Source organism: Pogoniulus pusillus, chromosome 15, assembly GCF_015220805.1.
Source record: "Pogoniulus pusillus isolate bPogPus1 chromosome 15, bPogPus1.pri, whole genome shotgun sequence".
Classification (NCBI taxonomy): Eukaryota; Metazoa; Chordata; class Aves; order Piciformes; family Lybiidae; genus Pogoniulus; species Pogoniulus pusillus.
The window spans coordinates 23324802-23352680 of record NC_087278.1 but is presented as its reverse complement, the minus strand read 5'-3'; the positions used below and the strand labels follow the sequence as shown (position 1 = coordinate 23352680).

Sequence of the window (27879 nt, the reverse complement as noted above, 5' to 3'; positions counted from 1 at the left end):
GGGACAGGGGGTGGCTGCTACTCTGCCCTAGCCTGCAAGAAAAGCCCTGCACTCACTGAGCAGGCCAGCAGCAGAGAGGGACCCAGCCAGGCTGAGGTTTCATCCTGAGCCATCCCCACCTTTGTTTCCTCCTCCACCAGCTTCTACAGGCTCCTGGAATTGAGTGTCCTGGCTTGGGCAAGGGGAAAGAGCAGGAGGTGAGAAGTGATACAGCTGCTGCTGGACAGGAGCAGCCTCTGGGGCCAGAGCAGGATTAGGAAAGATACAGTGTGGTGGCCACTCAACAGCTCCAGCAGCTCTGCCCACTCCGAAGCTCCCCACAGCCTTGAGGTTTCCTGTGCACAGCATCCTGGGGCTGGTACATCCTGCTCTGCTGGGAGCAGGGCTTGCCCAGGTCATAGTGCCAAGCAGGGCTTGCCCACGCAGCGTGCCGAGACAGAGCTTCGTAAGTGCCCAGGAGCTGCAGAAAGAGAGGAGAAGCAGCCCGAGTGTCTGCTGCTGCCCAGCCTGTGGGCAGAATTGTGCACGTGTGCACAGCCACAGTGGTAGCACAGAGATGTTGCCTGCCCCTCTGGTGGGACATGGCACCAAGACTCACCAGCTGCAGGGCCAGATGAGGGTGAGGGATCTGATAGTCTTCCCTGTGTCATCCCTGCCTGCCCCCTTGCCACCACATAGCATCTGGAGCTGGCCCAGGGCCAGGCAGAGCTTTGGGTGGGGGGCACTGCTAGGCCTGCAGAGAGGAGCAGCAGGGAGTGAGCTGGAGCTGGCCCAGCCTGGTGGCTTCCCCTCTGGTCTCTGCCTGCCAGAGTTGAACATTTGTGGGTGCAAATTGAGAGGCAGGCTGGCATGGGTGGTACTACTGTTGCAACCTCCTGGTGAGGATGAGGAAGTTGATGAGGCCTTTTACAGGCAGCTGGTAGGAGCCTTGAAATTGCAGGCCCTGGCTGATACAGAGGAAGCTGGCAGAAGGCATTGCTAGGGCACACTGCAGTGTCTTTGGTAAGTCCTGGGGAACAGGAGGGAGAGGGGCCTGAGGGCTAGGGGAAAGGAAATGTCACTTCAGACTTCAAAAAGGGCAAGAAAGAAGACCTGGGTCGCTATAGTCTTGTCAGCCTCACCTCCATCCCTGGAAAGGTGATGCAACAACTTATCCTCAGTGCTGTCTTTTGCCATATCAAGGATGAGAAGTTCAGTACTGGAACCAGTAGTATTCAGTATATTCATCAATGACCTGGATGAGGGAACGGTTTCCTGATGACACCAAATTGGGAGGAGTGGCTGACACACCTGAAGGCTGTGCTGCCATTCTTCCAGACCTGGACAGGTTGGAGAGGTGGTCGGGGAGAAATTTAATGAAGGACAAGTGTAGAGTCTTGCATCTGAGAAAAAAAAACAACCCCATGGAGCAGCACAGGCTGGGGACTGACCTGTTAGAGAGCGGCACAGAGGAGAGTGACCTGGTGGTCCTGGTGGGTAGAAGGCTAGCGGCACTCTGGGGTGGATTAGAAGGGCTGTGGTTAGTAAGTTGAGAGAGGTCCTCCTCCTGCTCTGCTCTGCCTTGGTGAGGCCATATCTGGAATATCATGTTCAGTTCTGGGCCATTCAGTTTAAGAAGGACCTGAGACCTTGGAAGAGTCCAGTGCAGAGCCACAAAGATGATTAAGGGAGTGGAACATCTACCAGCTGGCCACTTTTTCATGCTGAGCCCTGTATTTGCAGATTTAAGAAGTTTCTAAAAGAAGAGCAGGCTGGAGATGGCAAATGCACCGTTCCGAGCTGTACCTTGCACAGGAAAGCACACGATGATGAGATCACTCTTTCCAGGCAGCTGAAGACCAGCACGGCAGAGTCAGGAACAGACAAAAGTTACATTTCCATGGGCAAAATCTTGTCTACATTAAAGCCTGAAGCGGTTCCACACCAGAACCAGCCATCAGCTCTGCCAGGCTCTGCGCAGGCAGCACACCACCGATGAGCATACTTGAAAAGGAGGGCACAAGCTGCTGCACTGCCAACCCCTATCACTGTGTGTTGGATATAGTAATATTAAATGCAGTGATTTTATAGAATTGTGTGACTGTGGTGCAGCTATTGTCAAGCCATGGACAGGAGAGAGTTCAGTAAGTGCTGATAGAGGGTTGGAATGACCTTAGAGACTGGTGTAGCAAATGTGAACAAGTGTAAGCCTGGAGTCTGTGGTTTTTGCCTATCTCTGCTGACTTAGAATCGCCAGACACAATATAGGTGTGGTTGAGAGAACATGAAGAATGTCTATGCCAAGTAGTAATCCTAACGTAGTCCTGACGCAGGTGCATGTAACCAATCGGAGTCTGAGATGGTTTGTAACCTTCCTGTGTAGCCTTCTGATAAAAAAGTATATAACCCCATGCTTGGGGTGCAGTAAACAGATTGGGATTGGTATTTGGATTAGGATTTGGACTGGTTTGTATCAAGCATGCTTTTCCCCGTCTCTTATTACCCCTGATACTATGGTATCACAGCCTGTGACAACAGTGTAGGAAGACACAACCATTTCACAGTGCACAAGCAGCAGCAAGCATGGATACAGCTCAGTTCAGTTCTGTGACCGCGTTACAGCACACAGAGCTTACTAGTTCAGTACACAACCTGCAATAGACAGGGGGCACAGAGCATTTCACCCTCTGAGCTGATCCCATGGCCACAGCAGGACAAGTGTGCAAGGCTAAGGAGAGAGCTGACCAGAGGTGACTAAGTTGAGACAGGAACATCTCTCTGCTAAATTTTACTGCACAACAAAGAAAGTATCAAATCGACAAGGAGAAGCCATTCTCTATATTCTGTAGAACCCTGCAGACCCCTAAGGACATTTAACAGCCCTCTGCAAACGTCTACAGAGCCCTACAGACCTCTTGTAAACTTCTGCAGACTCAATTGTCATCTTTTATTGTTACATTTCACATTCTTCTCTTTTCTCCTGCTCTTGCAAGTTCTTCCTCCTGAGGGAACAATCTGTGTGACCAGTGTGAGAAACGAACTCACTCTGAAGTGTGAGTACAACAGGTTTATTCTAAACCAAAGGCAAACAGCACTACCCCTAACGCTCCTAACCCCCCAGCCCACCCCTTTGTCCTTTCCATCAGAACAACAGCTGCTCTTCTTTACAAGGTGAACTTGCCCTCGGACTGGTGCTCAGAGAAAACACAAGAGGGGCCTCCTGGCTCCTCCTGACACTCACTGCAGCACCGTGCTACAGGGGCTGCTGTCAGCAAAGGGCCTGCCTGACACTGCCAGCAGGGCACGGTGCTAGTCCCGTTGTGCCCGTGCCATGCAGAAGGCGCAGAGGAAGCACCTGCCACGGCTCAGAAGCGAAGCCAGCGGGACCCGAGGGCAGGGCTATTTATACCCACCCCTGGGGTGCCCCCACTGTGACGTCACAGACGGGCCCTGTCCCCACGGTGACATCACCTGGGAGACGCAGCCCTCGCCTTGTCCTGCCATGGAGCTGGCCCCTGCTTGGTGCCCACAGTGACCCAGAGCTCTGCAGGCCGCAGTGGGGCAGGCCTGAGAGTGGGCAGCAGCCACCCAGGGCCACTCAGGGCTCTCCTGATGCTGCTGCTTCCCATGGCAGTCCCTGCCTTGCCTTGACCCCTCACCCATGGGGCCTCTGTCCCCAGCTACAGCAGCTTCATGGACTCCAGATGGGGTTTGATGCACAGGGCCACCCTCCCTCCCTCCCTCCCTCCTCCACAGCTTCATTCCCTGGGCAGCTTGTACCCATCTAACGCCAACCTCCCGTCATGGCGCCTCAGCCCCTGACCAGGGGGCCCCTGCACTCCTCTCACCCAGCTCTGCTGCTCTGGGGCTTGCTCCTGCCCCGGCCCCTAGGCTCTCTCTGACCCCGGTGAAGTTCCAGCTGGCCACTTCCACAGCCCACTCCGTCCCCAGACAACACCACACTCGGTGGGCTGCTACCAGCCACCCCCAGCCTCCAGCTCACAGAGTCACAGAGTTACTCAGGCTGGAGCACACCTCTGTGGCCATCCAGTCCAGCCTGTGACCTAACACCCCCACACTGACCAGACTGTGGCACTGAGTGCCACATCCAGGCATGCCTGGAACACCTCCACAGACAGCAACTCCAGCACCTCCCTGCGAGTCCATTCCCCTGTCTCATTACCCTTTCCATGAGGAAGGGCTTCCTGACAGCCAACCTAACCCTCCCCTGGAGCATCTTCAGGCCATGCCCTCTCATCTTGGCACAAGCTGCCTGGGAGCAGAGCCTCACCCCCACCTTACCACCGCTTCCCTTCACATAGCTGTGGAGAGTGATGAGGTCCCCTCTGAGTCTCCTCTCTCCCGGCCTGAGCACCCCCAGCTCCCTCAGCCTCTCCTCAGCAGCCTTCCCCTGCAGTGAGGGCCCAGAGCTGCACACAGTGCTCGAGGCAAGGCCTGCCCAGTGCCAGTACAGGGCACACTGACAGCCCTGGTGCTGCTGGCCACACTGTTCCTGACCCAGGCCAAGATGCCCTTGGCCCTTTGTGTCCCCTGGGCACACTGCTGGCTCATGCCCAGCTGCTCTCACCCAGCACTGCCAGGCCCCTGTCGGCCAGGCTGCTCTCTGGCCACTCATCCCCAGTCTGTGGCTGCATGGGGTTGTTGTGGACAAAGTGCAGGAGCCTGCCCTTGGCCCTGGTCAACCTCAGCCTGGGGGCAGAGTCAAGAGCACTCCCCCAGGAGGGTTAGGTCTTGACATTTGATCATTTGAGAGTCAAACCTGTCAGAAAAGTGCCAGGTGGAGAATTTGGGAATCAAGAGCCTAAGGTGACACAAGGATGGAGGCAGCCCATCATAACCATAATTTGGATGATGATACAAGGCCCCCAGAGACCCTTGCAGAACCCTATAGGCCTCAATAAACCTCTACAGAGCTTCAGGAGACCCATGGAGACCTCTACAGACTCCTGCTGACCACTGAAAACACTACAGACTTCTGTAGAACCTGTGGAGCCCTATGGACATTTAGCTGCCCCCTGGAAATGTCTGCAGAGCCCTGCAGACCTCTTCTAGACTTCTACAGACTCCTGCAGAACAGAAGAGTCCTCTGAAGAAGAATTGTCATCCTTTATTGTTAAATTTCACATCCTTCTCTTTTCTCCTGCTCTTGCAAGTTCTTCCTCCTGAGGGAACAATCTGTGTGACCAGTGTGAGAAACGAACTCACTCTGAAGTGTGAGTACAACAGGTTTATTCTAAACCAAAGGCAAACAGCACTACCCCTAACGCTCCTAACCCCCCAGCCCACCCCTTTGTCCTTTCCATCAGAACAACAGCTGCTCTTCTTTACAAGGTGAACTTGCCCTCGGACTGGTGCTCAGAGAAAACACAAGAGGGGCCTCCTGGCTCCTCCTGACACTCACTGCAGCACCGTGCTACAGGGGCTGCTGTCAGCAAAGGGCCTGCCTGACACTGCCAGCAGGGCACGGTGCTAGTCCCGTTGTGCCCGTGCCATGCAGAAGGCGCAGAGGAAGCACCTGCCTGCCCTGCGCAGTCCCTTGCTCATCCTCCTCAGGATGCCTGCCCCAAATCGGCGTCGAGAACGGGGGGGGCTGCTGACAGCTGGGGCCTGCCTGTCAAGTGTCTCCAGGTCTTCACAGAGCTCCTCAGCGATTGCCACCTCCACAGCCAGTGCCATGAGTGACCGGGCTAAGGCAATCATAGCTGGGCTATAGTCTGCTGCTGTGCCAGTCTGTGCCACAGGTGCCTGCTTCACATCCGTTTCTGGGGCAGGTATCTCCTCCACGTCCATCTTCACAACAGGTGGCTCTTCCTCCAGGGCTGCCACCTGACCACCTGTGGTGCTTGCTGGGACATCTGCCTGATCATCCTTGTCAGGCAAGGCCACTTCTGCCTCCTGTAGGGAAAGGGAGATGTTGTAGGAGTCACCTGGGTCCCTCCACCAAGTTCCTGCCTGCAGCAGCTTCTGCCGGCAGCTGCTTCTGGGGCAGGAATGGGCAGAGCTGATGGCGATGCTGGAGCAGCTCACAGCAGAGGCAGACAGTGGAGAGTCAGCCCCTGCCCACTGCCAGGCTGTCCCAAGTGCCCTCTCCTTGGCACTGGCACTCACCTCTCGGTGCCCAGTGTAGCAAGGGCGCACATCAGTCCAGGAGGACATGAAGGTGTTTTCCATCTCCTGGGTGTTCATCGGCTCCAAGGGCCTAGCGGGAGGAAGGGCCTGCAAGAGAGGCCACAGAGCCATGTTAGGTTCCAGCCATGCAGGCTGTGGCCCTGCAGCCCATGCCCTAGAGCTGCTCAGACCGAGATGGAGCCTGGCCATGCCCTGTGCCATCTCAGCCCAAGCAGCGTCCTGAGCCAGCCCCTGCAGTGCTCAGCACTGGGACTCACCTCTCGGAGCCTGCGCCTCTCTCGTTCCTGCTCATCCTCCTCTTCCTGCCGGTACTGCAGCGCAGGAAGAGCTCGAAAGATCTGCAAGAGAAGCCACAGAGATCTGGCACCTGGCTCTGGGCCTTGCCCCTGCACCCCCACACCCAGCTGGAAGAGCTCCTGTGCTGGGGGCTCCCGCGGCTGCCTGTGGGGCAGAGAGCTGTACCCCCTGCAGCCCAGGGGCACTGCCAGCAGCAGTGCTGGCACCTGCACGGGCAGCCTGCTGGGCACCGCTTGGGTTGCTCGCTGGCTGCCAGGGACCCTTCTGCTCCCCACAGTGCAGCAGACTCCCGTGGCCGTGCCCTGGCATCCCACCCCTCTCCCTGCAAGCCCAGGCTACAGGGGACAGTGCCAGGCAGCAGCTCACCTACCTCAAGCACTCCAGGCCCATATATCGTAAGCACCCACAGCAGGGTTGTCGCCAGTCCCACAACCATCGTGGTGCAGGAGAAGCAGCCCAGACACAGACGAGCCTTGGTCTGCTCCGCGGCGCTGGCCGTGGGACGCTGCCGCCCTTGTGCGGGACCCTGCGCTAGGAGCTGTCCCCTCTGCAGTGAGCGCTGCCTGCTGCCAGGCTCCAGCCCACACAGAAGCTCTCTGCTGCGGCCGCTGCCTTCGCACTCTCCAAAGGTGCCTGACAGCCACCACGGCTCAGAAGCGAAGCCAGCGGGACCTGAGGGCAGGGCTATTTATACCCACCCCGGGGTGCCCCCACTGTGACGTCACAGACGGGCCCTGTCCCCACGGTGACCTCACCTGGGAGACGCAGCAGATCCACACTGCTTCCAGCTTGGGTCCATCCCCAAGTTACTAAGGGCAGACTCCAGCCCCTCACCCGAGTCACCACTAAAGATGTTGAGCAGCCCTGGGCCCATCGCAGACCCCTGGGCACCAGGTACCAGCTGGCTGCTGCCCATCCACAGCCACTCTTTGGGCCTGCTCACCCAGGCAGCGTTTAACCCAGCAAAGGCGGCACCTGCATCTAGACCTTTAACAGTGCCTGGAGACCCCTACAGACCTTTAAAGGATGCCTGCAGACCACTACAGATCTTTAAGAGCCCCCTGCAGACATCTGCAGACACTTACAGACCAACGCTGTATTTAATCTTCTTCTGAGAGCTTTGGGAAGCTCTAAACTAGACACAAGTCCTTTGGAGAAGTTACTACAAGAGTATCCAAAATCAGATCCCGGATTTCAAGGCATTTCCCCAAGGTACCCCCACACTTTTTTTTCTTTTTTATGTCTTTGTGCTTATTTGGTATCTGCTTAGTGCTGAGCTCCTTTTGTCGTGCAACACTGCTTCCCCCCGACCTTTCCTGGCAGAGTTAATGTGCTATCACTGATGGGATCATGCAGCTTTTGCTTGGCAGACTAAAATGTCTGCTGCAAACAGCTGTGCTCCCATTCAGTTTCTCTGTCACAGTCAGAACAGTGGACTCGTGGTGGTTCGTTAGTGTGATCTCAAAGTGCAAAACACAGGCGCCTCACACCAAGGGAGTTCACTCCAATCAACAGTGAAACCCTATTGTTCCGCCACGCAAAGCAGAGGGCACCGCAAAGCAGAGGGCACCGCAAAGCAGAGGGCACCGCAAAGCAGAGGGCACCGCAAAGCAGAGGGCACCGCAAAGCAGAGGGCACCGCAAAGCGAGAAAGGGAAGAGGTTCTATAGCTACCAACAACGCAAGAGTTCCAAACACATCTGTCTGATCCCAGTGTCCAGTCCTGCTGGTCCTGTTGTTCTTGTTGCTGGAGAAGACCTCTTCTGTTGTAGTGAAATGTGGAGAAGCGTAGAGATGAAGTTGAGAGCAGCAGCAGAGCTTCAACCTGTTGCTAGGGAGATAGCTTTTACATTCAACTTCACATGTGCTGCTGACCATACTCCCCGCCCCGGTGCCCCCCACAACGTAAGGAGTGACAGAGGTGTGTTCTGGGCCTAAGAAGGCATGCCCACTATGTGGTCTGCCTTGGAGGCAGGCAGCCTGAGGCCAGGAGGTATGCTTTGGTATTATAATGAAAGTTCATTTGAGTTCATGGTATCTTTAGCACTGCCAGGACATCAGTCTCATGGCAGCAGCTCCATTCTTTGGTTTACCAGATCCCTTTGTGTGGGAACAGCAACTTAATCAGTAATTTATTATAGGATACTGCAGACTCATGCTAAGGTGTTAGCACGAGTCTTAGTCAAGGTCCTTGAAGATAAGGGTGTCCTGATTGCTGGTGACAATAAGGTGACAGAATACTCCTCACACTCTAGTCCAGTGAAGATGCTGATGCAAGATAAAAAGTAGGACTCATTGCCACTCTGTACAAGCAAGCTAAATAGTGACTAATACACTCCACACCAGAATTAAGACACCTTTGCACCATTTGTTAAACCACAGGGCAATGCTGTCAGGTAAGAGTGCTGCCTTTCAGGAGATGCTGCTTACACTTTGCAGTCTATATGCATGCAGGAGTACAGAATGGTTCCCATTCTCCTGCATGCATCACAATGTACTTGCTCCATCTGTTGTCCACTTTCTGCAAGCCCATCTGCAGATGCAAGTTTGTGTTAACAATTCCATTAGTTTCAGAATCACAGAACTCTCAGGGTTGGAAGGGACCTCAAGTGTCATTTAGCTCAAAGCCCCTCTGCCATGGGCAGGGACACCCCACCCTAGATCAGGTTGCTCAGAGCCACATCCAGCCTAGCCTTAAAAATTTCCAAGGACGAAACTTCCACCACCTCCCTGGGCAACCTGTGCCAGTCTCTCACCACCCTCATAGTGAAGAACTTTTTCCTAAGACCTAATCTGAATCTCCCTTCCTCTAACTTGGATCCATTCCCCCCATTCCTACCACTACCCAACACCCTAAGTCCCTCCCAAGCTTTCCTTTAGCTCCCTTCATATATTTGAAGGCCACAATAAGGTCTTCTCAGGGCCTTCTCTCCAGGTTGAGCAGCCCAAACTCAGCCTGTCCTCATAGCAGAGCAGCTCCAGCACCTCCAGATCTTTCTTGCAACAGGGGCTCCAGAACTGGACACAGTGCTCCAGGTGGGGTCTCAGCAGAGTGGAGCAGAGGGGCAGAATCCCCTCCCTTACCCTGCTCATCCACCAGCACCAAGTCCTTTCCTTCAGGGCTGCTCTCAAGCCAGTCACTGAAGACAACAAAGCAGTTGTCAAGCACCATTTACCATACATATTGGCAGCTCTGAACTGTGACTAAGTTTGTGGAGGCAAAGCTGCCTTGGTTTGGTATTCCAGTGGCACTGAGACACTTTCCATCAATATTACAGTTTCCCAAAACAAAGAAATGTTGACAATGTGACTAGGCAGAGATAGCCTCTCCTCAGGCTATGCCAACCAAGTTACCCAAACAAATTTCTTTGCACTCTCACCTTTCCTAAAAGAAAAGGGCCCATGACTCAGGAAAAATCTGAGGTGCAACCAAGGCAGAGCAAAGTACAAAAGGTGACTCAAGGAAGCAGGGGAAAGGTTTGGATTGGAAGGGACTGCCAAAGGTCATCTAGTTGAACCTCTGCAGTCAGAGACACCTGCTACATCAGGTTGCTCAGTGTCTTGTCAAGCCTGATCTGGACTGTCTCCAGGGATGGGGCCTCAACCACCTCCCTGGCAACCTGTTCCAGCATTCCACCAACCTCGTAGTAAAGAGCCTGTTCCTGACATCCATTCTAAATCTCCTCTGCTCTTACTTCAAACCATTGCCACTTGTCCTGTGTAAGCAGTTCCTCTGCAGCCTTCTTGTAGGCCCCTTTCAGGTCATTATCAGGTCTCTCCAGAGCCTCCTCTTCTTCAGGCTGAACCACCCCAGCTCCCTTAGCCTATACTCGTAGGAAATGTGTTCCAGTCTCCAAGAAGCTGGGAAAAAAATGAAAATGGTGAGCATTTTAGTTCCATTGTTCTGGAACTGTTCCATTTGTTCTTTCTATGCAAATGCCACCATAGTTTCAAGCAAGTACACAAAGCCCTTCAGCCCAACTTGTTTGCATGTAAACATGAGGCAGTGTTTGCTGTAAGACTCTTTCTGCCCAACTCACTGCACAATACATGATTCATGAATGCTTGCTGAGTTCTAGGACCCTAAAGGTTTTATTTACATTATCAGTCCTGGAAGAGAGACAAAGGAGAAGGGAATAAAAGGGACAGAGACTGAAGCCAAGTTAAATAGTTTCATAAGAATTTATTGAGTTACAAATAACTTGCCAGCTCCACCATATTTACAAAAGTTCTCAAGAGGATCCTAGAGAAATTACTGCTACTAAGAAAGGTAAAAACAAGTGTAAACAAGCCATATCCACCACAAACACCAGTTAGAGGACTGAGACATGCTTAAACACTGGGGAAGTGTTTTCCAACCAGATCTCCAAAGCCAAAAGATTCTCATTTCTGCCCCTCACACAGCTGTGCCTGAAGATGAGGCAGCTTTATGCCACTGATGATGGGAGTCAGTTTCTGCTCTTCACATTCTGCAATTCAGGAATTTACCTAGAAGTCCATTCTAGAGATAGCATCACACAGTGTTATGAAGGGCACAATAAAGCCCCCAGCTGGTTCCATTTGATACCTCTGAAAGGTGTTTTTGCTGCCAGATGTGCACATAAAATCCTGCCAACGATTTAGAGTCACAACCAAAGAAAATGTTAAAATTCCCATGGCATTGTCACTGTTCATGCCTCAGGCAGCACTGCAGGAACAGAGCAACCTGAACACATCACACTGGCCATACTTTTCTCACTGGTCACCACTCTTTGAAAGGTGTCTTCAGCCAACTTCACCCATTCAGCTGCAAGCCATACTGATGCTTGCTAACTTCACTCCACCACCTGACTCCATCTAAAAAAATCATTGTGGGGAGGTCTAACAGAAGAGGAGGGAGTACCTCCCAGTTCAGTTGGGCTTGTTTCCAAGTATATTCCAGCCATATCTCAAGTCCTAAAGGTTTCTCTTACAATATCACACTGCTAAATGGACATGGATGCTGATAGCCAAGGCCCACAAGCTCCCATATCTGGATGCATGTAGCTCCCACTGACAACAGATGGCTCTGCTCACCTTCTTAACAAGTCTGCAGTAACTTTTACTTGATACTGAACTCTGAATGTCATTAAAATGCTTGGGGAAGGATTTAATCTCTTGAGAGCCACTGGCTCTCCTTCCTTGCAGCACTGACAGGTGGACATTTTCTGAACAATTCAACTCCACAATACTGACTTGTAAAGTAATGACTAAGATTCAGTTACTCTATGCACAGAAAACTAAAAACTCTTAAAAGAAGTCAGCATCAAAGTAGCAGGGAAGCTACTAAGAGTATTTCAGAGGAAAAAAACACCCTGCTTGTACAAAGGAGAGGAAACCTACCAGCTACATGTTCAAAATAAAAAACACCCAAATATGAGGCTTTATTCCTACTGCAAGGACTACAGAAACAAAACCAGAGAGGAGCCTGAACATCATTCATGCAGGAGAAACTAACATCTATCAAGAGGTCTTCTGTGAAGTATGTGCTACACTAATGTGAGCTGGCATCAGACCTGGAAAGTCTACCTCCATGCAGCAGTGAGACTGCCAGAGGCACACCACACAATTTCATTGCTCTCTCCAGAGGAAAAACACATCCTCTCACTTAAGAAATGAGCTACAGAGCTGCTCACTGCAAAGCTGCAGCCACTCTAGGACTTTAAAAGTTTGCACTGTCATCATACCAAGGAAATTCTCATCCACTGCTCCTGAGATCTGTAACAAGGCCATGCTGAGAACACATCTGGCTCTTAACAGTACCCATGAGTGCTGCCCACGTTGGTAACTGAGGTCAGACTCCAGATGCACAGGTGCTGAGACAAGGTCAGATCCAAACTGAAGTATCCATTTCATATTTGCAAGTATGTTTTCAAAAATCAGAATTATCCTGATGCTTGTACTCAGGGAATAAAATGCCTTACATGTACATCCAACCTGCTCAAATTTAGTGCCAGCTACAGCAGCAAGGCCACACTCAGCAGGAGCAAGCTAAGACTGTAAGGCGCTTCATAGGAGAAGGCTTTCAGGCATGGCAGAATATCCTTCCCTACCAGCATGACAGCTGAATGAGCTATAGCCAGTAACTCCTCACATGCTTTATGCATCTCTTCCAGCCCCCCAGAGTAAGTCACAGGAATATTATTGAGGATCATATGTAAGAGATGTTTTCAACGCAGGAAATCTTAAAGGGATTGTTCCTACATCCAGTTTTAGTGAGGTAAACAGGAATTATTCTAATGACTTCATGATCAAACCTCTAGCACACATTACTTAAGTGTTTCACAGCCATCCAGGTCACCCTCTGAGGGCTAAACAACAACTTAAACGTGGATCAGGAAACTTGTATGCTTAGTTCGTGGGCTGAAGTGAGTCAAATTCTACTGCTGCAACACAGGAAAATGCAGTCACATGAGGCATTGCAAAGATGGTGTAAGAAAAGGGATTCCTTAAAATTGGAACATAGTAGAACAAAAGGCAACTGCAGTCTGAAGATCTCTACAGAATTCCCTTTATGACAATGAATTGTCCTTGGAAGACTCAAAAAAAAAGCAAGAGTTGTACAGCTACATTCTGAAAGACAGATAGAAGTACATCCAGAACAAACTGTTGTGGTCACTGACACAGAACAGTTGTAGTGGATAACTCTTATCTGTTGTCATTTCATCACAGAGAAAGTTTCAGTGCCTCTATCAATCTAACCTTAGTCTAGTAAGGTGGTGCTTTTGTCTTCAACAGATGAGGGCTGCCTACTGGTAGACATCAGTAACATCCCTTTATTTCTGTACTGGGCCACCCTCAATGCTAGACCAGAGACAAGTTTCCATTACCTGAATGATCTCCTGGGTTATTTCTAGCATCCATAATCTGATGTTATAACCAAAACTCCAGTTTTCAAAAGGCAGAGGGTTAAATCTACCAACCTGAGACTCAACAGCTGTCAAATTATAGTGCTTAAAACAGAGACTTTCACACAGTGCAACACAGCAGTCATACAAATCACTTATTACCACACTGGACATAGCTGTGTTCGTAGGATTTTACTTCTCAGCAGATTTTACTTTCCCTTGATCTTCCACTTTTTTGATAGCAGCTTGGATAGCTTCCTGATCACCTAGAAACTGGTGAGGGCCCAAAGGGTGCAGATCCTCATCAAGTTCAAGGAGTATGGGCACACCAGTGGGGAGAGTAACATTGATGATATCCTCGTCAGAGATACCTGCCAAAGAAAAAACACACAGTTACAGTTAAGTACTCAGCTTCTTAACTGTCTATCTAGCTCAGCCTTGTCTGAGGTGATCTACTCATACAACAAAGGCACCTCCCAGCCTCCATCAATGCCACCAGCTGCTCAAGGGTCAATGCCTAGCAAGATGTGCTGATTTGAGGCCATCAGGAGTACTTTAGAGAAATTAAATCTTTGGCTGTGAGAAGAGTAACAGTGATCTATGTCACTCATTCTTCTGCTGAGAGAAGCAACTAGTCAAAACACAGATAAGGCACTCACTTCTCTCACACACTTCTCAGTTGTTTCTGAGTTGCTCTCCTCGGTAGATCTGAGTGGATTAAAGAGCTAATTTAACCTCCTTCCTCTAACTCCCCTGTCTTTTTGACATCTCAACTCAGATCTCTCCAGATTTATGTGACATACATGGGGATTGAGCTGGTTATTTCTGAGGGGAGGGGAATGATCTCTGAGAGAAGGGGGACAAGGTTTTGGCCAGGAGCCTCTTGGGCAGTCTGACTGTTTCAGGAGGGATTTTCATGTTCCTGCATTATTTTTAACTTGTACAGAACTGTAAATATCTGTGAATATATATGCTTGTAAATAGTACTAAGCTGTAAATATAGCTTCCTTAACTTCCAGACAACTGAGTCTAGTCTGGTAAATTCAGGGCAGGGGTGGGGGGGAGTGGTGCAACTCCCAAACCATCACACAAGACCACAGCTGGATTAGTGCTTTAGGAATAGCTAAAGGAGGGAATTCCCAACAAGGTAAAGACAGTTTCTTGGCTTTTCACAGAGTCAACCAGGTTGGAAGAGACCTCCAAGATCATACAGCCCAACCTAGCACCCAGCCCTAGCCAATCAACCAGACCACAACACCAATTGCCTCATCCAGGCTTTTCTTTAACACCTCCAGGGATGGTGACTCCACCTCCCTGGGCAGCCCATTCCAATGCCAATCACTCTCTCTGACAACAACTTCCTCCTAACATCCAGCCTACACCTCCCCTGGCACAACTTGAGACTCTGTCCCCTTGTTCTGTTGCTGCTTGTTTGGCAGAATAGACTGACCCCACCTGGCTGCAGCCTCCTTTCCAGGTAGCTGTAGACAGCAATGAGCCTTCTCTTCTGCAGGCTGCACACCCCCAGCTCCCTCAGCTTCTCACAGGGCTGTGCTCCAGGCCCCTCACCAGCTTTGTCACCCTTCTCTGGACACATTCCAGTATCTCAACATCTCTCTGAAATTGAAGAGCCCAGAACTGGACACAGTACTCAAGGTGTGGCCAGACCAGTGCTGAGTACAGGGGAAGAATAACCTCCCTTGTCCTACTGCACAGTCTACCTATGTGAAATACAACAGGCAGAGATTGCCCTGGAGATTTTATCTTATCCTTTAATACAGGATATTAAAGACAATAATCCTCTTTTGTGATGTGAGAGTTGGGAGTGTATGAAGGAGAATCTAAGGTCCACATATGCTCCTCCAACATGAAACAACTTCTAAGCAATGAACATTAACAGCCTCTTTAAAATAACCTCAGTATCCTGCTTTTGTGTAAAGTTTCTACACACAACTTCTCACAAGCTGCCTTAAAAACAAAAGATGATTTAATTTATCTAGTTTAAATGGCACACAACTGGTTACTCAAAATCATGCCTGTACCATCTTGCCTAGAAGACTATTCTCAGAATTCCTAGATACAGGATATCCATTTCTACTTTCAAATGAGGGATTGGGGGGGAAAGGGAGAAAGTCAACTTGTACAACCTGGAACATTTTCCTGTATGTTTCTACTTAGTAAAGCAATGTGTGCATAGGGGAAATGTTTAATTAAAATACCCTGGGCCTCGAATTCAATTAAATTATTGGTTAGTTTTACATCAAACACAAGAGTCCAAAGCATCCAAGTGAATTTTGATGTCAAATTTCCTAGTAAAATCTCCATACAAGGTGTGAATAGCAGCAGTGACCTCAAAGGAGGTCCCTGGAGACTTTTAAGGCCAGGCTGGATGTGGTTCTGAGCCACCTGATCTAGAGGAGATATCCCTGCCCATGGCAGGGGGTTGGAGCTGACTGATCCTTGAGGTCCCTCCCAAACCTCAACTCTGATTCTATGAACAGTTTCAGGGAAAAAAAGAAATGCCAGGGAAAGAGTTTGGGATGTCTTTTTTTCCTCCTCCTCTGCCTTATGGACACTGACCTCACAGCAGCAGCTTGCTTTCATCAAGCAGGATAGCATTAAGTAATTCACAGTTAAAATCCACACAAGCCAAGCTTCTAAAATGATGGCACTATATAAACTAGACCAAAGTGTGTGAAGAAAACATCCTCAAGCAAGCTGACAAAACAGATGGTTTTAGAATGTATGGGTGATAATTTAACAGGGATTTTCACATTAAGGGGGGGAAAATGTAGAGGCAACAGGAAAACCCACAAGGTTGGGTCGCTCAGCAACAGTGGGATGACAACAGGTCAGAAAAAAACAGAGCTCATCTTAACTCAAGAATCATTTTATGTCCCTACCAGATCACACAAGCATGCAACTTCTGCAGTGACCTATTCTTCACAGTCTCACAGTATCATCAGGGTTGGAAGAGACCTCACAGATCATCAAGTCCAACCCTTTACCACAGAGCTCAAGGCCAGACCATGGCACCAAGTGCCACGTCCAATCCTGCCTTGAACAGCTCCAGGGACGGCGACTCCACCACCTCCCCGGGCAGCCCATTCCAGTGTCCAATGACTCTCTCAGTGAAGAACTTTCTCCTCACCTCCAGCCTAAATTTCCCCTGGCACAGCCTGAGGCTGTGTCCTCTTGTTCTGGTGCTGGCCACCTGAGAGAAGAGAGCAACATCCTCCTGGCCACAACCACCCCTCAGGTAGTTGTAGACAGCAATAAGGTCACCCCTGAGCCTCCTCTTCTCCAGGCTAACCAATCCCAGCTCCCTCAGCCTCTCCTCGTAGGGCTGTGCTCAAGGCCTCTCCCCAGCCTCGTCGCCCTTCTCTGGACACACTCAAGCATCTCAATGTCCCTCCTAAACTGGGGGGCCCAGAACTGAACACAGAACTCAAGGTGTGGTCTAACCAGTGCAGAGTACAGGGGCAGAATGACCTCCCTGCTCCTGCTGGCCACACAATTCCTGATGCAGGCCAGGATGCCACTGGCTTTCTTGGCCACCTGGGCACACTGCTGGCTCATGTTCAGGTGGGTATCAATCAGCACCCCCAGATCCCTCTCTGTCTGGCTGCTCTCCAGCCACTCCGACCCCAGCCTGTATCTCTGCATGGGGTTGTTGTGGCCAAAGTGCAGCACCCTGCACTTGGAGCTATTGAACCCCATCCCATTGGACTCTGCCCATCTGTGCAGGTGGTCAAGGTTCCACTGCAGAGCCCTTCTGCCCTCCAACCCAGCCACATCTGCACCCAGCTTAGTGTCATCTGCAAATCTGCTGATGACTGACTCCATGCCCTCATCCAGATCATCTATGAAGATGTTAAAGAGGATGGGGCCCAGCACTGATCCCTGAGGGACACCACTAGTGACAGCTGCCAGCTGGATGTGGCACCATTCACCACCACTCTCTGGGTCCGGCCCTCCAGCCAGTTCCTAACCCAGCACAGAGTGTTGCCATCCAAGCCATGGGCTGACAGCTTAGCCAGCAGTTTGCTGTGGGGGACAGTGTCAAAGGCCTTGCTGAAGTCCAGATAGACCACATCCACCAAGCAGTCACCTGAGCATAGAAGGAGATCAGGTTAGAAAGGCAGGATCTGCCCTTCCTAAACCCATGCTGGCTGGACCTGAGCCCTTTGCCATCCCTCAGGTGCACTCTTATCACCCCCAGGATAACCTGCTCCATCAGTTTCCCTGTTTTGATTAGTCTAAGTACTTAGTTCAGCTTTACATTATCCCTAAATTTCAGAAGGGGATGGAAACTCCTGCAAAAAGCTTACATCTTACTATATACTATGCCATTAGTCCCTTTAATAAAAGCCATAATTCTGGCAGTTTAAGCAATCCCCATACAGGAGGAGTAAATAATTCTGCTGTTGTAAGCAGCAGAATCAGACCTAGAGAAAAGCACTCAAGGAGCACCTAAAATTAAAACTGCATGGAAATTACTGGGAAAAAACACCCCGAGTCTAGTTATCTTGGCACAGGGACTATTCTCAAGGACTTTGGTTTGCAAAAGCAGCGAAGATACCTGAGCTCTTATTTCAAAGATTCTTACAGTGTTTTAGCAACATACACATCACCACATATCCTCAGAGAATCTAGCCCTAAAAAGCAGTCTGCCTGCTTCTCAAAGTCAGTCTCCCAGTCTAAACCATTCAAGTGTACACAAAGATCCAAGTCACCCAGAAGCATTTAGACAAACCACCTATTGTGGTCAGCAGCAGGGATGTTTAGAGGTTTCCTCTAAAGATGGGTTAAACAAAAATGAGCTGTAGCTACATGGATTTAGAAATGCATGTTTTAACAGGACACAACATGACCACACCAATGTCAACCAGTATTGATTCACAAAGCAGAACAGTGCAGCCTGGGATAAACAAGTGCCAACAACTATGTTGGCTTTCTTCTCAGGATTCTACAGGCTGAGTATTGCATCACAGCCAGAAGACTGGAATTGCAAGTTGAAGTCAGGTCAAAGTCCCAAAGCAACAGCATACTATTGTTTCTTTGTCTTAGCACTGCTGCTGTATTTCACAGTATCACAAGTATCATCAGGGTTGGAAGAGACCTCACAGATCATCAAGTCCAACCCTTTACCACAGAGCTATTTGTGTAGCATTTCTGTCTCTCAGGAAGCAAGATGCTGATTAGGATTATCACGAGCTCCTCAGCTGCAGGCAAAATGCACACAGAACACTTCTCACCAGTAGACTAGGAGGACAGTAAAGGGATGACATCTTACACCCCAGCCACTGCAAGTACAAGCTAACTGCTATCCAGTTACTTTGTGTGCTGTAACTATAGCTAAGTGACCTTTCCTTGCACTCCATCTGAGCTGTCATCCCATCTCATAAGCAATGGTAAAGTCACTGCAAGGACTTCAGCACTGATTACCAAGTACAACGGGAAAGAAGGCCATTGAAGTGGCAACACTTCCCTACAGTGTTACACTACGCCTGGGTCTCAGCATTGCTGTGCTTCTGGAAGCAGTCTTTTCTTGAAGAAGTTTAAAGTGAAGGTCCTGCCTACTCACAGCTATGAGACCTCAGAAATATGACTCAAGAACTCAGGATGCCCTTCTCAGGACCCCAGATAAAATGCTGATTGGACAACTGCATTCCTCAGGTGGATCTCTCTCCCTGCTCACTTACAAGCACCTGTTCAACAACACTCCTTAGCTGCAGCTGCATAGCAGGAAGCAGCTGGGTACAGCTTTTACAACAAAAAAGATCTTTCTAAATCATTCTGAAGTCTTTCCTAGTTCACTTCTGTTCCATTTCACTGAAGTGGGTGACCAGTAATATCTCTGTGCAAGTCTCAGAGTTCACCTTTACCTAGGAGAACGTAACAGACTTTGAAACACTTGTGCTCTGGGAAGTCCTACAAAAGCAGACCCCAGCAGGTTTGATTTTCAGCACCTACAGCCAACGTCTGCAAGGCCTGGCTGAGCTTCTCCTTCCCTCCCACTTGTTCTTTTCAAGTTCCTTCCTTTTATTCTTATGGTCAGAGCAACACAAAAAGAAACAACTACTACTGAGAACAACACCACCTCTCCCTTCCCTGCACAGCAACTACACTTGAGGTCAGATGATTTCTGCAACAAAACACAAGATCATATACAGAATAAGCCTACTGTGGCTGAACATGTAAGAATCGCTTTGTAATCGAGACCAGAATCAGGTTGCAGCATCCCTCCTGCAAGCTTAATGAAAATACTGAAGCTTTAGCCTACTAAGTTAAATATTCAGGGCCAGATTCTGCCCTCCCTGCCTGATGGCAGAGGACCTAGCTTCAGTAGGGTAGAAGGAAGTGGTCAGTGTTAAAACCTGGCTAATAATCCTTACAGTGTTAGCTCACTGTGCAGCTTTGAAGGAAAGAAGGGAGATGGAGGGGCTACAACCATGGCTGCAGTGTATTATCTACACCTGTTTCTCTTAGATCTGCCAACATTTTCTGTATCTGTATTTGATCTATGTGGCAAGGCAATGTGGAGCACACAAAGCTGCAGTGGTGCCCACTAAGCAAGCCACTAGCACTCCTCTGACTCAAGACAACAAGGGAAGAAAATACAACGGCAAACACGCTCGTGGGTCAAGATAAAGGCAGTTTAATCGAGCACAAGCATGGCCACACAGAAGCAAAGGGGAACAAAAGGTTTATTCCCTACTTCCCATCAGCAGGCAACATTCAGTCACTTCCCAGGAAGCAGGGTTTCAGTACACAACAGCTGCTCCAGAAGACAGGCATCATAACAAATACTCCCCACACCCCCCTCTTTCTTAGGTTCTTAGCTCAGCAGATTCCATATGCCAAGGAAAATCCTTTTCAGGTCAAGTGTCCTGGTGATGTCCCCTTTCAGGATCTTGCCCACTCCCATCCTACCGGGTGAGGGGTGAATACTGGAGAGAGCCTTCATGCTGCGAGAACTACTCAGCAGCAGCCAAAACACTGATGTGTTACCGACACTTTCTTAGCTGCCACTGCACAGCACTATAGGGCCTGCTGCAGGGAAAGTGAACTCTTTCAGCCAGACCCAATGCAGTGTCACCATATGAAGAGCTCCTGATCAGAGTCTGAATCTGACTGAGATCATTACTGAGACCATCCCAATATGAGACAGCACAGGAAAGCAAATCTTGAAGCTACCATATTCTCAAAGTAGAAAACTCCAGCCTGTCTCAAACTCCTCCAGGAATCGAAGATTAAAGAGGCTAAGAGGCATAAGATTTGCTACCACCAACACCACATCAGCTGTTAACTGTGACATTAGGTGAGGCAGCCCCAGATGTCTCAAAAAGAGACCTAGGCTGCACCACTACCACCACTAGTTCAAGGCATGCCCGTGACAAATGAGTTCTCTAAGCGTGCAGCCCTGGAGTCCACCAGCATACATACTGCCCTTGGACAGAGCTCTGCCAAAATATTTCCACCTTGCTGAAACAATACTGAGTTCTTGAAGCCCAGATTCCCAAGAAATCAGTCACTAACAACTCACATCTGAAACAGTTGTCTCAGCTGCAAGTTCTGGTCAGGCTGTTCCACCCTTTTTTGCACTACCATGTAGCACTTGCCATCTTCTTCACAGAGCTGATTCAAACCACTACCACCATGACAGAACTGCCTACTCCTTGCTGTTTCTTAACAGTTCACAGGCAAGACTAATTTGAAAAAACCCAACAAGCTCACAATGCAGCAGAAGCACAGAGCAAAGACTGGGATGAATGATAAGAGTACAAGACCACCTCATTTCAGCAGCCGTGAGTCATCAGATCTCAAGCTGGTTTCTGCCCTCTGATACTAATTCACATAAGTAGTATTTCCTTCAGAAGGTCAAGCAGCACACATCAGTAAAATAGTCTTACAAGGTAACCCTCAATACACAATCCACAATGTGTAGCTCCAGCATGTAAAGTGTTTCCAATACTGTAACTGCTTCAGTACCACACTCACAGCAACACAGAAAAGTGAAATCCCTGGGGGCACTGCACTCCCTGCTCCACCAACTGGTGAATCCTAGAATGGGTTGAAAGGGACCTCAAGGTTGAAAGGGACCTCAAGGATCATCCAGTTCCAACCCCCTGCCCTAGGCAGGGACATCTCTCACTGGAACAGGTCACTCAAGGCCTCATCCAACTTGGCCTTGAACACCTTCAGGGAGGGAGCATCCACAGCCTCCCTGGGCAACCTGTTCCAGTGTCTCACCACCCTCATCATAAAGAACGCTTCCTTAACATCTAGTTAGAATCTCCCCTTTTCCAGTTTAAACCCATTACTCCTTGTCCTGAGCCTACCATTAGGCCTTCCTACTCACCACAATTTGCCTGCAAGCCCAGTTCCAGAGCTTTGTCCCACCTCTGTAGCCACAACCAAAAGCTAATAGGTGGAACCTCTGCATCTTCCTTCATGAGATCAGGTAACTCCCCTGCATTTCCTACCCTGAGCATAAGGCTCAGCAACCACCACATCATATCCAAGAGATACTAACATTTCAACAGCAAGGCAATTCTAGAATCAGGCCTCCCAGAAGACTGTGTTGAGGTACTTAGCACCAGTTTTCAAGGTTAAATGGTTAGGAGGAAAAAAGGAAGTTGAAAGTCAAATGAATCTGTCAGTCATCTGGAAAATTAGTTCATTAGACTTGGAGACTCTTCTCCAATTAGCACTTCAAAGGAAACAGGACAAGCTGGTCACAACTACTACACTAAGTTGCCTTCACAATGAAAAGGGCCTCAATCTGAGGTTATCAGATAAAAGGACAAGGCACTCCTTCAAAAAATCTAAATCACCTGAAAGTGGACTCTGTGCATCTAGGGTGCTTCTGTAGCAGAGTTTAGCAACTGATGCTTTAATAATCAACATGCCTCAGCATCCAATGTAAAACCTATAGAACAAGTCTGGTATAGTCAGACACACTCCTCATTAACAACTTGCTGCCACTGCTTTTGCAGTGGTATACCATGAAAGAAAGAATAGGGCCTCTCTGAAGACATGGGTTACAGGTCATGCTCTACACCAACAGTGCCACACAAGAGAAGAGCTGCTAAGTCATGACAAGGCACTTCCACCAGCAAGTACAAGACTGCTGCCTGAACAGTGTTACTTCTAGAGCCTAACTAAAACTCTCTTATTGAACTTCCAGTTTTCAGTTGTGCCAATGATTCCTAGCATCATCACATACATCACCTGAACAAGTGATCTGAAGGGGCAGAACAAGCTCAATTAAAGATGATGTATCTGTGACAGGATTCCCCAAAACAGCCACACCTGTCCTTGGTGGCATTTATCAAAGCCCTAGAGACTATCTAGAAGGAACACAGCCCAGCATCTGCACTGGACACCAGCAGAACACAACACTGATCTGCAGCAGCACCCTCTGGGAGAAATCTCACTCAGCCCACCAGAAAAGCCAAGCACCTTGTTTGTGCAAAATACTGTTTTCACTAAGTTGTCATACACAAACCGTAACAGCTCCTGCAGACATTTCATATACAGTATGAGGTCTTACTCAGAGAACAAGAACAAAATCCAAACTCACACTCAAAGTCTTGTTAGGAAGAAGTTCTTCACCTTGAGAGTGGTGAGACAAACAGGTTGCCCAGGGAGGAAGCCTCATCCCTGGAAGATTTTAAAGTCAGGCCAGATGTGGCTCTGAGAAACCTGATCTAGTGGGAGGTGTCCCTGCCCATGGCAGGGGGGTTGAAGCTGGAGGACCCTTCCAACCCTGACAATTCTATAATTCTCATGTGACATTGTGGTGCATGCAAGTAGAAGGAGCCACATTTCAAATTCTTTACCAGTTATTTCTAACAAGGAAACCATTCCAATTCAGAACCACAGGCCTGCTTCAAAAACAAACATCTTCCTTGAAACTGTGACTTCACAGACACTCTGAAGTCTTTCAGAGAAGAGATAAGATTTCACAGGGAAACAATTTGAATTGTTTCACTGGCTCAAACTGAATGAAAACATATCTATTACATGTTAAAGTTTCTGAGCCACATCTTCCAAGGTCAAGTTTTCCCTACACCCAAGACATCAAAATAGTCACACACAGGATTGTTGCTTTAGGCATCTGGAACCAAATTTTCTAAATATCCCAAAACACAGCTCCAGCTAAGAAAGAACAGCCTAGAAGCTTCCAATTAAGTGCAAGACACACTTGCAAAAAAGTCCATTTGCCAAACAAAGCCCAGTCCATGGTGGGTGCTATGTATACAAGTAGATGGACCTGATTCACCAGTGCTCAAAGTTTGTCTAACTGCAGCAAAGCTCCAGAGCAGCTCAAAATTCACAACTTTGAGGAGAGAACAAGGAATTTTTTTAGATTCACTTAGATCTAGTATGAGGCTATTGAAAAACCAGGTTGCAATAACATGGATCTTAAAGCTGTGTTGATGCCATCCTTCAGGACAGATACACAGCAATCCAGATCACTGCTGCAGAAAGAGCAGCACATGTGGTAACTGCTCCTGTGTGGGAGCTAGGGTAACTAATGGAAGCCCTTGGTCAACAGAACAGATCCTCTGCCAAGGATTCCTCACATTTCCCTATGTAAGCACATGCTGGGAAGGACAAGGTATGGTGTAGGACAGACAAGAGACAGCTCTATTCCAGTTTGGTTGAGTGTGTGAAGCCCTTTTAAAGATGTACCTAACAGATTGCTCCTTGTGAAGGGGTAGATAGGAGGCACAGCAGGAGAAACACCATGGCTGCAAATCCCTCACTCCTTTTTCCTTCTGATTATCATTTTCACAGTATGGACAACCACATCAGTGGAAATGGCCTTCCTGATTCATCCAAGCAGTGATCTGCACCCCAGAATTCACAGCCTCTATTTCCAGAAACCATTTGTACAGGCTGATTCCCTGGCCTTGACTCTTGCTAAAACAAGACTGTTCCAGCACATCTGAATGCTTAAGTGCTCAGCAGTCAGAGCTCTACAGACACCAGAGAGTTTCATCACTAAAACAGGCAGACACAAAATACAACCTACATACTTGCAACTACAACTCCAATGCATTACATTCATACAGGTAACATCATTAAATTCTACCTGCCCACAAAGGAATTAATACAGACCATCTTTCAGTTCAGGACTGCCTAAAACTAGAAGCTGTATCATGTCATTAAAATAAAAGAAAGGGAAATAATCTAGCAGTGACTTAAATCACATCCTTTACAAGTCCCAAAGAAGTAAGCAACTTTAGGCTAAGCTACCAACTCAGCTGTCTATTGGTAGGTATTTTCCATATTGTACTACATTATAACAATGCTTGTTTTATGATAGATTATTTAACCACATCTGATAAAGTCCGAAAATAGGATTTTAAGAGCTTTTCTGTCTAGCTTAGACCAACTACAAAGTTAGTTTGAATACAGTAGTTTCAAATAGCGAGAAACAAGGTAAAAGCATTTTACTGCTAACTACATTAACCCAATTCCCTCTCCCTTCCACAAACCCCAGCTTGATTCCTGTTACAACAGGTCAATTTTTTTTACTTTCTCTTGGAGATAACAGGTCTTAAGTGTTACATAGCCCAGATAAGCACCATACAACTAAGAACACGATGTAAAGCTCTAAACAGTTGAGTAAGCTCAAGAAGGGAAGACTAAAAGGAAGTTCCTTACCTTCCACATGCTTCAGCAATGCCCTGCTGCTGTTACCATGAGCAGAGATAAGGATCATTTTGCCACTTCTCAGTTCTGGCACTATCTTTTCATTCCAGTAGGGAAGGAGTCTATCAAGCACATCTTTGAGACTTTCAGCCTTTGGGAGATTATCCTGAGACACATCACTGCATTTATATCGGCGATCGTTGTAGATCTCTTCATAGTAAGGATGAGATTCAGTTATGGGAGGTGGGGTAACATCATAGCTTCTCCTCCATATTTTCACTTGCTCCTCCCCATGATTAAGAGCCATTTCTGCTCTGTTGAGCCCGATCAGTGCACCATAGTGGCGCTCATTCAGTCGCCAGGAACTCTGAATGGGGACCCACTCCTGGCCCATCTCTTGCAGGATAAGCCATGCAGTCTGGATGGAGCGGCTGAGTACAGAGGTAAAGACAAGGTCAAACTCAAAGCCCAGGGCTTTGAGGTGTTTGCCACAGTTCTGAGCTTCCTTTATCCCATCACTGCTCAGCTTCTGGTCCACCCAGCTGCAAAAACGATTCTCCTTGGTCCAGGCTCCTTCTCCATGTCTTAAGAGAACAAGTCTGTACTTGGCCATTTTGGCTGCAGCTTAGCACAGATGACAACTGGTCTGGAATCTATTAATGATGCATCTGGACAGAGAGGTGAGAAAAAAATACATCAAACATCCCATGGGTAACATAATAAGAGTAGAGAACTATCAGAATCAAAGTGGTTTTTTACCTTTGACATTTTTAACCAGTGTCTTCTGACACTGAATGCCTCCCCACATTCATGTGGAAGGAAACCCACCATCCTCCCCTCGGTTTGTTGTAGCTAGCTCATTCACTTGATAAGGCACCTGGACTAATGTTTTCACTCTGCAGTAACTGCATGTGGTGCCATTTCACAACAGACAACACTAAACCACCCTTCAAGACACCAGGTTCATAACAAAAAGGAGTATTCAGACAGCATTTCCATCTAAAAAATCTTTCTCCAACACCCTATAAACATGATTAAACTCAGAGTACTCACAGCATGAGCTCTAACACAACACACAGCCCCACAAAACGTTCTCTCTGCAGACATGTCACTGTTTAGACTGATTGCATTATACAAAGGAATGAATTGCACAATTTGCAAAAACTAATTAAGACCTAATGCAAAAAAGAAAGCCAACACAATTGAGAAGATGCACACACTTGTTCTCATAAGACCTTAGTTGGGTACTTTGGGACAAAACAAATAACAGGTTTACTGAATACAACTTAAAAAATGTGTGAGAGGAGGTTATACCAAGACCTGTGATCATCTGGGGACCATAAACTTCAGTTCAGTTATATAGAAGACTAGACAGAATCACCATTCTCAAACGAATTTAGAAAGGACTGGCACTCACAAGATTGTTTAAACATCAGACTACTCATGGAAGCTTTTAAGCAGGAAAGCCTTACAGCAACACAAAGGAAATAATCCTGCTCGCCTCTCCTATGGCAAAGGAACAACCTGTACAAATCCCAGGACAGACTCAAGAGCTGCTTTACACAGAAAACACTACACACTCGTGGTTATTTACCTGCAGGAAAAGATTAAATATCAAACACTCAGAAAACACAAGTGCAAATGCTTGTGCCAACCACCACCTGCTCTCAGAGTTTAAAAAAAGGGGGAGGGAGGGAAGGAGCACACTGCTTGGATGGGATGGCAAAACCACCAATTGCCTTATCCCAAAAAGATGCACATGCACAGCTCCTGCATTCCCAACAAGGGAAACCTTCTTGTCTCTCAGATGCCCCCGGGTATCATTTGCTCCCCAGGATTTGTTTAGAATCATAGAAACGACCAGGTTGGAAGAGACCTCCAAGATCATCCAGTCCAACCTAGCACCCAGCCCTAGCCAATCAACCAGACCACAACACCAATTGCCTCATCCAGGCTTTTCTTTAACACCTCCAGGGAAAGGGACTTCACCACCTCCCTGGGCAGCCCATTCCAAAGCCAATCACTCTGTCTGACAACAACTTCCTCCCAACATCCAGCCTAGACCTCCCCTGGCACAGCTTGAGGCTGTGTCCCCTTGTTCTGTTGCTGCTTGCCTGGCAGAAGAGACCAACCCTCACCTGGATACAACCTCCCTTCAGGTAGTTGTAGACAGCAATGAGGTCTGCCCTGAGCCTCCTCTTCTCTAGGCTGCACACCCCCAGCTCCCTCAGCCTCTCCTCACAGGGTTTGTGTTCCAGGCCCCTCACCAGCTTTGTTGCCCTTCTCTGGACACCTTCCAGCGCCTCAACATCTCTTGAATTGAGGAGCCCAGAACTGGACACAGGACTCAAGGTGTGGCCTGACCAGTGCTGAGTACAGGGGTAGAATAACCTCCCTTGTCCTGCTGGCCACACCATTCCTGATGCAGGCCAGGATGCCACTGGCTCTCTTGGCCACCTGGGCACACTGCTAGCTCATTTTCAGCCCATCGGCGCACAAACAGCTACCAAAACCTGTGGGACACCATGGAGGATACAGACAGCGCAGAGCAAAACTACAGAAACTTGGCTGGATACAACAAAACAGAGTAAGGCGCTCAGCAAAACGCCTTACATCCAGAGAGCTTTTAGCCAAGCAGAGTTCGAAAGCCTAACCCCAGTGTCGGTCATTTGCAGGAGTCCTCACCCCAATCACCACGAGTTCCGCTGCTCAGCCCCTTTATAACGCGTCCCTGTGCACTGCACCTGTGCCTCAGGCTTCCCCAGCGGCAGGGCAGCACCTCGTACACGCACAGAAGCAGGGCAGCGACTCCTAGGCACACGCAGCACACGAGGCTGACCAGCAGCAGGACAGCAGCTCACACACAAACACCGAGTGTCACAGCTACCGTCCCCTCCAGAAGCCACTACCTGCCGCAG

The 27879-nt window shown here is 48.7% G+C and overlaps 2 protein-coding genes across 4 annotated transcripts in view; both read right to left on the bottom strand.

Moving 5' to 3' along the window:
• Positions 1–5098: 5098 nt before the first annotated feature.
• Positions 5099–7472, bottom strand: LOC135181588 (uncharacterized). 2 transcript variants are annotated; one of them, XM_064154822.1, is made up of 4 exons: positions 6797–7471; positions 6387–6467; positions 6109–6216; positions 5099–5895 (listed from the first exon to the last, which is right to left on the bottom strand). In XM_064154822.1, exons 1-4 carry the CDS (start codon positions 6860–6862, stop codon positions 5470–5472), a joined length of 681 nt encoding a protein of 226 aa, XP_064010892.1. In that variant the 5' UTR covers positions 6863–7471; the 3' UTR covers positions 5099–5469. The 2 variants fall into 2 exon arrangements, with proteins under 2 accessions (XP_064010892.1, XP_064010893.1); XM_064154823.1 differs by lacking the exon at positions 6109–6216 and having other exon boundaries at positions 6797–7472.
• Positions 7473–10588: 3116 nt separating this feature from the next.
• BPGM (bisphosphoglycerate mutase) overlaps positions 10589–27879 on the bottom strand; it is a 47415-nt gene continuing 30124 nt past the window's right edge. For both annotated transcript variants that reach the window (XM_064155759.1, XM_064155758.1), the window contains exons 2-3: positions 24974–25629; positions 10589–13662 (exon numbers count right to left, since the gene is read on the bottom strand). In XM_064155759.1, the coding sequence (XP_064011829.1) occupies positions 13484–13662; positions 24974–25574 (780 nt within the window). In that variant the 5' untranslated portion in view covers positions 25575–25629 and the 3' untranslated portion in view covers positions 10589–13483. The remainder of the gene's footprint in view (positions 13663–24973; positions 25630–27879) is intronic.

What these genes read in the sequence shown, in the direction of transcription:
- LOC135181588 (XM_064154822.1), bottom strand. Translation starts at nt 6,862, where the DNA reads ATGGTTGTGGGACTGGCGACAACCCTGCTGTGGGTGCTTACGATATAT. An exon ending in AGAGGCGCAGGCTCCGAGAG is followed by an intron (nt 6,217 to 6,386) that starts GTGAGTCCCAGT and finishes CCTCTCTTGCAG; the next exon opens with GCCCTTCCTCCCGCTAGGCC. An exon ending in GCTACACTGGGCACCGAGAG is followed by an intron (nt 5,896 to 6,108) that starts GTGAGTGCCAGT and finishes CTTTCCCTACAG; the next exon opens with GAGGCAGAAGTGGCCTTGCC.